This window comes from Callionymus lyra, chromosome 11, assembly GCF_982586985.1.
Source record: "Callionymus lyra chromosome 11, fCalLyr1.hap1.1, whole genome shotgun sequence".
NCBI classification, from domain to species: Eukaryota; Metazoa; Chordata; class Actinopteri; order Syngnathiformes; family Callionymidae; genus Callionymus; species Callionymus lyra.
The window spans coordinates 22,643,501-22,655,650 of record NC_141828.1 but is presented as its reverse complement, the minus strand read 5'-3'; the positions used below and the strand labels follow the sequence as shown (position 1 = coordinate 22,655,650).

The 12,150-nt window shown below is 37.8% G+C and overlaps 1 protein-coding gene across 2 annotated transcripts in view; it reads right to left on the bottom strand.

Moving 5' to 3' along the window:
* LOC148069641 (zinc finger matrin-type protein 4) overlaps positions 1-12,150 on the bottom strand; it is a 57,517-nt gene that overhangs the window by 36,764 nt on the left and 8,603 nt on the right. The window contains exons 1-4 of one of the 2 annotated variants that reach the window (XM_087803071.1): positions 4,753-4,850; positions 4,465-4,487; positions 4,288-4,404; positions 602-694 (exon numbers count right to left, since the gene is read on the bottom strand). In XM_087803071.1, coding sequence (XP_087659197.1) covers positions 602-694; positions 4,288-4,404; positions 4,465-4,487; positions 4,753-4,795 — 276 coding nt within the window. In that variant the 5' untranslated portion in view covers positions 4,796-4,850. Of the gene's footprint in view, positions 1-601; positions 695-4,287; positions 4,405-4,464; positions 4,488-4,752; positions 4,851-12,150 lie in introns of those variants that run through there. The other variant, XM_087803072.1, reaches the window with a different exon arrangement.

The following is a 12,150-nucleotide window of genomic DNA, read 5'->3' as shown; positions in this document are numbered from 1 at the left end:
GTATTGTCGCTTGTACAGCTAAGTATATAAATGAGGCAACACGATGTTCGGTCTCCAGCACGAAAACACCATTATGTTTCTTTTCTTTTCTTGATTTATCATTTCTCACTGGCGCTACTTTTCCTTATCTGCATCGTCTCTTGCCTCGGTGCAAACTCTCGTACACAGACACACACAAGAGTGTACCGACGTGAATACACACAAACAGAAAATAGTATTTCTTGCTCAACCTTCAACAGCGAGCAATAAACTTTGGGGGTAAATGCAACCCCAGCATTTGCCACAGATGGTTGAATTCAGCAAATAGATGGACAGTGCTTACCTTCACCCTCAAAGACACAGAGATACGTTTATAGCGTTTCCTTTCACAGCTGGTCTGCACTTGACAGATACAGAGCTATGTGGAGGTGAACACCTCGTATAAATCTTACCCGAATTACACGGGCGGAAATCTCCAGAGGAAAAAAACAGATCAATCACATATTCTCGTGAGCTTTAGGGAGCATTTGTGAGGATTTGAGGAAAGCTCCAGGACAATCCTCCTATTTCTACAACAAATGCACATTTTCTTTCAAGGGTACAAGCACGAAGACGAACATACCGGGTTGTCTGGCCTCAGTCTCTTGGAAGGGGGTCCGCCGTCTTGAGGGTGAAGCATATAAAAGAGACGCACCTTGTTGGCATGTTTCTTGCTCTGGAAGAGACACGAAAGAGGGTCAACCAGTTGGAGCGATCAGAGTTGAATATTCAACAGATTTTCTACCTATGGCAGGACACAGAACTTATTTTTGTCTCAGTTAATGATGTTAACATTCAACGGCTACAATGAGATCTAGACTGACCTTTATATTAGCTTAATGTTGAATGTTAAAGGGTTAGTTTGTTCATCACTTATGGAACACTGTGTTTTAATATGGACTGATAAATGTGTGGTTTTTGTGGGTCAGTGTGTCCCAGAACTTAAGACAAAGACCCCCAAAAATTATGTTTTAGTTAAACTGTAATAGAAACCTGGATGCAGCAAACCAGCACTAGCTAGCATCTGCTAATAAAGGAACGGGGCCAAATTAAAATCCATGTTTTTCACCTTCAAATCCCTGGATGAACCTTCACAAAGGTCATTTTGTCTTTCTTTGCTATCACTTGACTCTGGGACGGCATATTAGAAATAAGTGTTTTGACTTTCACCACTTTAATGCATTTTCTTTTTGACGTGTGTTTGCGAATAGAGTATAGAGTATATTCCTGTGTGTATGGGTGTGTGAGTCCGCTCGTACAGTTAATGGCCGTCAGACGAGGTTGAGGAGTCTCGCCGTGACAACCTTTCTCTGACCCTCGGCGCTCCACTAATGGACAAAACTTGTTCCACCGTCTCTGTGCGTCATAACAAGAAGACGCTGAGCAAAACTGTCTGGCTGTAACAAGTTTATGAAATCAGTTTCAAATGTCAGCGAGTCCTTTCAACTAATGTCAGATTCAATGTTAGGGTTTTAGTATACATGGTTACATTTTATTTCCTCAGCTGACATCAGGAATTCTAACGTTTCCAGTGGGGCTCCTGGGTTTCCATGGTTTTAAATGTTGGTAATCACAGTGTGGGGTATCTTTGTAATGCTTCTCACCAGGAGATATTATTATGAGCTCTTCACTGGTGGATAAAAGCTCTGGGAGTTCCTATGAATGATCATCGCTGAGATGTTTTCATACAGCCTTGATAAGAAAAGCTAAACTCTGATGTTAGATTCTTTTTTTTTCAGAATCCAAGTCTTTCTTTAAAACGTTCTTTAAAGGTAAACCAGTACCAATACTTTCATTTTGATACCGGTTACTTAATGATACTTTTTTTCAATACCAATTTAATTAGATCAATTCTAACATAATGGAAATGTCTGGTTTCCTCAAATTGATTGAGAAGCTCTTTAGCGGTCTTCTTTGGAGTGCACTTAAAGGGCACTTAATGTGATTTAAGTGTCTCTTAAATTGATCTAGGACCTCTATTATACTCATCAGTATGTTGTTTTTTTGCACAAAACTCTCATTTGATAAAGATATTTACATTAGAAAATACGCTTGAGCCCCGCCCACTTAAAATGCACTGTTTTGTCTGAGAAGAATCTCGTCCAGGCAACCACGCCCACTCTGCTCTGATTGGTCACAGAAACACAAGTTGCATTCAAGGACTCACGTAAATGTCAAACTCACCCCTAAAACTCCCATTTTGTACATTAGAAACAAATTATAAAAATAAGGTTTCCTGTTTAATGTGCACATTACAAAAACACCTAAAGGCAGAAGTAACTCTACATTAACATGTAGGTACTTAACTGATTTAGGGCTTCTAGGGGAGGACACCTCCACCAGAGTGATCAGAAAGTTTAATTTAAACCTTAATCTCATTTGGCGAGATTTCAGACGGGAGAGAACTTTATTAAGTAATAACTTCAAAACGGAGCAACCTCATGATGAATGACCTACTGAATTTTGAAGAGGACGACTTCAACATTTGCAACGTCTGAATAAGTAAGGAGAGTTGGATTTTCACATTAGGTGCCCTTTAAGAATGCTGTGAAAGAAGGATGCGTTTCTTTCGCTTAGCTTGAGAAGATCTTTCACTAAGAAGAAAGACTCCTTAACTTTAACTGCACATATAGTCATTTTCTACTCACCCTCATGTCGACTAAGGGTTGGGATTATTTTCAGAGTAATCTTTTCCGTTTTTGAGTTATTGACAAAATATTTGTTCATTTTAATGTAGTGACTGGAGCACTGTTGTCTTCGTCTTCACTTTCATCCAAAAAACACTTAAAAACATCCAAATACCTCCATACTGCTCGTCTGTAACGTCCCTCTTGTATTGAAACCTCGACATGAAGAATTGTTTATAAGTCTGTACTTTCCACTTGTTTTCAGCAGAAGATCAGAGGCCAACAGAGTCAAAATCGCATGGACACTTGCAATGTGTTTGAATGATGATAAACTTGTAGCTGGAGCTGAGAGACCTAGAGCTTCCTCTTAAACAAGCTTAAAATATAGACTTATTTACGGGGGTTTTTGGAACAATTCCTCATGTCGAGGCTTCAATACAAGATGGACATGAGCAGTATGGAGGCATTTGGATGTTTTTAAGTGTATTTTTGGACGAAGATGAAGACGAAGACAACTGATATCAAGGCACTACATTAAAATGAACATACATTTTCATTAACATCTTTAACGTTCATTTTGTATTGAAGCCTTGACATGAGGAATTGTCCTGAAAAAACTGAAATAAGTCTATATTTTAAGTTTGTTTGAAACAAAAGTGATCAGTCTCTCCTCCCTCATTGAAACCCATTTCAAGTATCAGTACACAAGATTAAGGTTTTTATGTCCTGGCTTTAAAAAAGTTATTGTAAATTAACATATCACTTTAACCCCTACAGGAGGCCAACAGGAAAGGTCCCGCAGAATTAAACATTGTGATGAAGTATAAGCAATCCCTCCATTTGTGTCCTGTGACAAACTGCTGACCCGTCCATATGTTCATAACCGAGCTAACTATCAACTTCAGGTGTGTCGCAGCTTGTCAACACAAAACCAGTGTCTGTGTCACAACATCTGCTTCTCTACTCGCCTGAGTGCGAGCAACTCTCATCCTCATCTTCAACACCTGATTATAGCCATCATCTAATATGACAAATCCAACATCCGTTCCTCCATTTCTCTCTTGTCTTGTCTGTTTGATTGACCCTCGCTGGAGTCGTTCTTACAGACAGACGCTGAAGGACTGCACTGACTCGACTCCTCCCCCATTACTGTGCCTTGCTCAAGGCTGCCTGTTTTTGTCTGACTGATTAGCGTTACGAGATGTTGTTGGTATTGATGCGTGCAAACATGTTGTCTTTTGTCCTTTTTAATTCTCCCCAGATATGCTCGTTGTCCTATTTATTTTATTATTCAAAGGAATGGTGGCTTGTAGCGAACGATGACCCAAATGAAGTGAACACTTGCACACAGAACAATCTCTATAGTAGTGCACCCACTTTTATTAAATAAACTATTAATTAAATGACTGCAGAGCGGCTGCAGAGAGAAGTAAATAAAAGCAATTGTTTGTATTTGTTCACGCAACACATGTATAATTAAAATGCACTTTAAACAGCACCAGATTTGTAAGAAAACGACTGATGCGATGTGAGTTGTGCCTGACAGGATGAGGGCAGTTACATACTCACTGTTGTGTACTCTTCCTTGCAGCGTTTATTTATTCAGCGTGCATGTTTAAGAGAACAAATCTGAAGAACTCACCTCATAATGTGCAGTGCGCTGGGACTCGGAGATGAGCTGAGCGTTACAGATGTTACAGTAGCTCTCCGTGAACAGGCCTCCGTCCACGACGCCTTCCGACTTCATCTTCATCTGAGACTGTGGACACATGGAGAAGTGTTTTCTGTAATCTCAAAAATGCCATAAAATGTCACTTACCATTTTTACGTTGCAGGTCTTAACTATTGAACATGGAAAAATAAAACTTTTTGTTACACTTTCTAGAAATATATGAAACGTTGGGCAACGTTAACACATTCATAAGTCCTTAAAAAAAATACATAAGAGAAGATGTAATGACCGTTTTGGGATCATGTGAGATTATTTTCAGAGTAATCTGTTCCTTTTCAGAGTTATAGACAAAAACATATGGTCACTTCAATGTAGCGACTGCAGCTCAAGTGTCTTCATCTTCAGCCAAAAAGACACTTAAGAACATCCAAATACCTCCATACTGCTCGTCTGCAACGTCCCTCTTGTATTGAAGCATCGACAAGAGGAATTGTTTGGAATTTTGTTTTCCAAATATAAGGCTTTTGCTTAAAACAAGGAAAGATAAGGGATACCTAAAACACGTTTGATTTAAGGCTACCAGGTCACCTTGACCCAGAGGCCACACAAGGGTTAAGGACGTAAGAAGGCTCTAAAGTCTGGTTGGATTAAGTAGGAGCACTAAGAGTTAAGTGTTTCTCAGATGCATTCTTAAATACCTTCTTCAAAGAACCTTAAGATCAAGAAAGAAGGTGTACCTTATCCGTGACCATTAACATATGTTTTCTTGATATCTGTGAGTTGTTAGAAAGTCCATACATTGCATATTTTTACACCTACACCTTTCATCATTCACGTATGACAATACGTGCAGCTAAAGTTGAGAAGTGTTTCTTCTTAGTGAAAGATGATCTTAAGCTAAGCTTGGAAACCTGTATGAAAGTGGAAGTATTGGTACTGGTATAGAAAATACTAATCACTACTTAATGACGCATTCTAAACAAGACCTTCATTGAAAGTGTTATTGTTAAGTGTAGTGTTAAAAAGAAAGGTTTGGATTCTAAAAAAAGACTCACATATCAGAGTTTAGCTTTTCTTATCAAGGCTGTAAAAAAACTTTTTTGTGATGACTCAGCGATGATCATTCATAGGAACTCCCCGGAGCTTTTATCCACCAGTGGAGAGCTCATAATACCATCTCCTGGTGAGAACCAGCATCACAAAGACATCCCGCAATGTGATTACCAACCAGTAAAACTATGGAAACCCAGGAGCCCCACCGGGAGCTGTGAATGTGAAACGACCTGCCGCTTTACTCTTCTATAACAATAATAGAAAAATCATTTAATGATAGCCTCTCTGGTCCTGCGCTCAATTTCTGATACTCTTCATTAAGTGATCCCCCCGGGCAGAATTGGCAGGACCAAGGTGAGTAACAGGTCTACAGGGAAGAGCCTGTGCACGTCAACCATTAAATCGGTTGGGGTTTTGCTGCTATTAATATGCCTGACCACAGATGCCTGAAGCGACAACAAAACATGGATAATAGAGCCGTCAAGAGGGCGAAGACACAAACCTGATGTTGGGTAAGAGCAGGGAAATGTCATGGATTAGTTAAAGTTCAGCCTGTAATTACCCTTTTGTACTTTTCAGTCACACACCTTGACACAATAATTATACCCACAACTTTGTTTGACTCACCCTGGACCCACAATTAGCCACAATCGCACACACACTTATCTCTTTAACCTGCCGGCAACCTCCAAACATTAAATAAAAAAAAGGTGTCATTTGTTCTGAAGCTGGTGCTTTTATCACTTTCCATGTCAGGAATGTAGTGAAAGAAGTTATTGTGACCAACAAACAAAGCAGAGAATCCTGAACAACTCAAAATTAAATCAAGAAACTCTATCTTTCTATCCGTCTCATTTAAACTGATAGTTCAACCAAAATTCCAATGCAATGTATTCTAATGCAAAACAAGATTTTCTTTGATTATTTTCTCATTACCCACATTATAAATGAACCACTCTGTTTTTTCCTCTGATGTGAGATACTATTTAGCAAGCATGAGCTTTCGACTTTGGTACAACATAACTCATAAATACATTATTTAATTCCACAAAATGTTGTGATCCTTTAAACCGTAAAAGGCAACAACCGTTTTTTTAAGGTTAATTAAGGAAGTGAAATGATGTTGATATCTCACGGGAGAACTTCCAAGAGAAGTAGTGAATTTGTGATTTTACATCTTGTGAAGAGACCACCGCACTACTTGGCGCTCTCTACTTTAGCACATTCATCTACACTCACCTCAGACACATCAGACGTGAATTTATTCACACAACAGTACATCTTCCTCTTTGCATCCCTAGATGACACAGAAACACAGAGAAATATAGAACTCACCAATAATTATGAGAGCGTGAAGAGCTCTGATAAATGAACTGTAGCACAAATCCAAGCATCCTTAAACATATAAGACACAGGAGTTCCAAAAAAAGAAAGTCTATGCTCGGACGCCAGGGGCGCCTGAGGACAAGATGAGCAGGAAGACAATCTTCTTTTCAGAACACATTGTGTGTTAACAAGGGTGTGAGTCCTTGCATAGAATAGATAGCAGCGCTTTTGTTTTGACAAGTGCATATTCAACCTAATGAGCTACTGGATGTATAGAGAAGCAGTAGAAGAAAAAGATGAAGTAGAAGAAGATGAAGATGAGGAATAGGACAAAAAAGAAGTTGTTGAAGGAGAAGATGTAGAAGAAGAAAAAAAAGAAAAAGGTGAGATAGAAGAGGAAGTTGAAGAAAACGTAGAAGAAGATGTAGATGTAGAATAAGATGTAGATGAAGAAGAAGAGGGCAAAAAAAGAGATGTTGAAGGAGAAGATGTCGAAGCAGAAGAAAAAAAGAATAATAAGAAGGGCATTTAGAAATAGAAGATGTAGAAGAAGACAAAGAAGAAGAGGACGAAAAATAAGAAGATGTAGAAGAATAAGATGAAGTAGAAGAGGACATAAAATAAGATGTAGAAGAAGAAGATGTAGAAGAGGGAGAGGAAGACGATGTAGAAGAGGAAGAAGATGTAGAAAAAGAGGAGAGGAAGAGGATGAAAAAGAAGAAGATGTAGATGAAGTAGAAAAAGGAGATGTAGAAGAAGAAGATGTAGAAAAAGAAAATGTAGATTAAGTAGAGGTAGAGGACAAAAAAAATATGCAGAAGAAGAAGAAAAGAAGAAGAAGAAGGAGATGTAGAAGAATGAGATGTAGGAGAAGAAGAAGATGTGGAAGACGAAAAAGAAGAAGAAAATGTAGAAGATGAAAAAGAAGAAGAAAAAATGGGTCGTTTTAATCTCATTTAAACTTTAGAAAAGTATAAAGTTCTGCACATGCTGACCACCTTGTAAACCTTTGTAGCGTCTCATGCATTATTTTCCTGTTTGTTCAGCTGTTTTTGTTAATCTTGCCTCTTCTGCTGCAAATCTTCTGTGCATTAACACACTGGGTTCTTGTCACCCAGACGGCACGTGCAACACATTTATGGCTCACAAGCATTTAAGTATCAAAGCTCGGCTGTTGCTCATCGGCCGTCCAAAAAAACAGCAAGTTAAGCAACATGAAAACAGGTTTCAGGGTTAATAACGTTGAATCTTGTGTGGCTCAAAGGCACTCAGCGGTGTGACTTTGATGTTTAAGCTAATCAGCATATTTTCCTGTGTGCTGTGGCTAATGTAATTCTGAGACCGTGGCTGTCCTACTCTCTCCCCCAGCCTCCCCAGCACACCACCTTTGAACACACACAATCAAAGGTACTGAACTGAAGGAATAAACGTCTTCAAAGTAAATCCAAATCCACCTTTCTCTCCCTGCAGGACATCACTTTGTTCTTGACCCGCTTCATTTATATACAAACATATAAACATGGGGCAGACACACAAGTAAGTAGGGCCGCGACGCTCTCCACAAAACTCAAAAATGTAACAAGTCGAAGACAAATTGTGTTGACGACGACTGTCTTCAGATCTTTCTTTTTTACGTGGAGCGAGGCATCTCACTTCAATACACTCTCGTACAAGAGTCATGCATTCGCAATAGCGTCTCTGCTGAACGCTTAAGTAACTAAACATGGCAGCCTCTCTTTTTTTGCCCAAAAACCTTGAAAGTCTGGGAGCATCTCACCTCGGACATGTCGAATACATCTGTGAGTCACGCACATTGAAAGAGAAAAACACGTCATAGTGCTGTTGAACGAGTAGGCGTCGGACTGAGACGTCACACACACAACATTGACTTAAATGTATATTTTTATAAGTGTATTTTGGCTATAAGAGCTCTAACTTGATGCCTGACATGTATTTCAAATTAAAAGCATGCAGTCTGATAAAAAAGATCATGTTGAATATTCCCCTCGATGCTGAGACTGTGTCCACCTACAAAAATGACGTAAGCACAGTTAAGAATAGGAAAGCTACGTATGTTCAATCTGAGATAAGTTAAGGTTAAGGTGGTTGGATATGTTTAGTTAGTAATTGAATCAAGGAAATGTTTATTTACCTGTTTATTTTTAACGTCTCCTCATATGCCAATTGTGTAGATTTGATGTAGTTTTTCACTGAAACATCTTCTTGTTACTCTTAATAACATCACAACGATTGTACTGTCTGCAATACTGGATTAAACTTCTCAACTTCAGCGGGTGACTCATGTTCTCTGACTGGAACACTGAATATCCATAACAACCAGAAATCTCAGAGTTAAATCCCAACAGAAGCCTTCTTTAAACAAGAAGCAGGCATTCTGCCAATATTTATTGATTAGATTGGTTTTAAATGTAATAAATGTAATATATTTCCTTGTTGTACTTTGAGGCAGCCTTTTGAGCAAAAACGTTGAAATAAGGGGCATTTTTAATTAAAGTAACGTTCTATCTTGTTTTTTTGTTTTTAATCATTTGCCACAAAATAAAAAAAAGGAAAGGTCAAGCTAAATTTAGGAAATAAAAAAAAATCTGATTGTTTAAATAGACTATTTTACTACTAACAGAGTGTCAGTTTTTCCTTTTCAAATAGAAGCGTAGATGTGTCCTCTTGTTGTGTGTACTGTGTGTGTGTGCATGTGTGTGTGTGTGTACAATCCTGGAGGCTTGTTGTTGCAAGGAGACAAGACAAGGACGGCCAGATTGGCAATGTGACACAGTTGAGAGGAGGTGAGAAACTGGAGAGTGTGGCACAGTGTGGCCTGTTCTCTGGGTCTAAAACATGAAGAAGATTTTGACTCAAACTGAGAAAAATGATCATGAATTTTCTGGTTTGACGTCAACATCCAGCTGATGATAAAATGAACAAACCAAAGGGGGAGAAGATGGAAGGGTGTAGACAGTAAAAAGGTACATACGTTTTTCAATAATGTTTCATTCTTCTCAACTTTCACCATATAGTTTTGGCTGCAGACTCATGTAAACTCTCTTTAATACATGTCATGACAGCGCAGAACATCCACTCCTGTTTCCTTCTCCTCTTACTTCGGCCTTGAGGGCAGCGGTTATTCATGAGAGAGGGTGTGAACTAGACTTATCTGCTCTGGAGAGAGAAGCTGAAAATCTCTTCTGTTGAGTTTCTACCGACCAGGTCATACTTTAGCTAAAAATCAAGACATAGACAAAAGCTTCAATTCTGTGAGTTCCTAATGAACGTCAAGTTTCCAGTCGCTACATTAAAACGAACAAACATTTTTGTCTATGACTCTAAAAAGGAACAGATTACTTTGAAAATAATCGCAACCCTTAGACGACATGAGGGTGAGGAGAAAAGTTTGAATTTAGTGAACTATCACTTTAACATGTGTTAATGTGGTGTTTGTTTATTATCTTGTGGCTCCAAACATACAGATAACTGTTGTCTCTAAATTCTTGCATGAGTTGCAATGACCCATCCAGGATGTCTAGCCTTAATAGACTATGACCCACATGACCTCAGAATACCAGGAATAAGCCGCAGATAAAAAATTAATGATCTAGCCTCGGAGAGATCCTGAAAACTTTCCTGGACTGGCACGTTTTATGATTTCTGTTGACAAAATACACTTTTGAGGTCTCTTACTTCTGTTCTTCCTACGACTCACCGTCATCACCTTTCCAAAGTGATCCTTGTCCCCTTCCAGTTGAGGCACTAGTGCTTCTTCACTCTTTCTCTGATACCTTTTCACTCCAAACACCAAAGGATTGTGTTAAGAAAGTCTTTTTATTCAAGGTTTCAAGGTCGCCACAATACATTTTCAGTCATCTTTAATTAAGACTTTCACAATCTTTTCATTCCCTCTCTCTCAGTCTCAGTTAAAGTCTCAAAATATTTGCTATTCGTTGTGACAACAAAACTAGCTTTTTTAACTCGGAATTCCAACAAACCACCAATAGTTATTTCAACTTCCCTTTCCTCTATGCTGAACATCTATTTCTTTTACCACTTACAAAGTAGATCTATACCATTACCCATGAAGGAAGAGTGAATTATTGTATTATTGAAGATAATATATACCGTTGAACTTTTGATACATTGATAAAAAAAAACACAGTTTTTTAAATAGTTTGTCCCAAAGACATAACATGGTGGAAAACCAGGGAAGTTCTGTAGTTCAGCGTCATCAGAATATTGGTTTAATCTAACATTTTAAATGTAAGAATTAAGATTTTTTTTATTGAGAATTATTCAAGATTATATTTAAAAGTATTTTTTTATTGACTCAATAATTTCTAAACTGATTTTTATTTTTATTTTTTAACAAATACAGTTTAACATTCAAATTCCGAAATATATATATATTTTTTATTTAATATTTTGGGAGGATTTGTAGCCTTTTTAATACATTTCTAAGTCCTTTAAATTTAATATAAAATTGTCAATTCAATATTTTAATTCTTAGCCTTATAAATTCAAAATAAAGTGGTTAAAATAGTGATACACAACATTCTGATAATTTATGAGTCGTAGATTTTTTTTTTTTTGACCAATTGGAAACAATTACAACAAGCTCAGATTTCCAACTTTTAAGAAATGACAAAATGACAAGAATAAGTTATATTAGAATTTTAGTCATGACCCCAATATCAAAATCAATCACTCACTAATGGCTTTTTAATTGAAGTGTCCTTGTGTTCACTTCATTTCACACAGTTGATCGTGGCGTCTCACCCTCAGTTGAAAGTGTTTCTCTCATTCCAGCTTGAGGCAATGGTGGCGCTGTGGCACATCTTCCTCTGCTCTGTAAATGTTAACGGCATCAGTGAAAAATCGTTAACGAAAAGCTTCGAGACAGAATCTTTGGAGGGTGAAAAAAGTGGCTTATTCCAAGAAAACTTCTCTGTCTCTGTGCCTCCTTCCATCTGCCGCCACGTCAGTGTGTGTTTGAGACTTTTAGGGAAACTTGAGTTAATGAGGGGAAACAAAAGTCGAATGGGAGCGTTATGTATCCGTGACATATGGAGGAGGATACGCTGGATGCTACAAAACTGTTGGGGACTAAAGTTCCATTAGGAACTAATTGTGTTGTACATTTTCTCTGTACTGTCTTTGTTAAGGAAGTTTTAACAGAAAGTTCTACTGTAGATTCTTTCTCCACTCTTCTATATTTATATATTAAAAGAATTTAGAGTCACAAAACTTATTATATCACAATAACCTCCCTATGGTGTTCAAGTATGGTTTTATGGTTACTGTGTCTCTGATATCTGCTACATTAGGCCTCACACAAGATTACACATACATTTTATTAAAAACAAAAATTGATAGAATTGTATTCATTTATTAATTGTTTGTTGGATTTTAGTGAAATAAAAATCTAAGAAATTAAGCATAATGAGT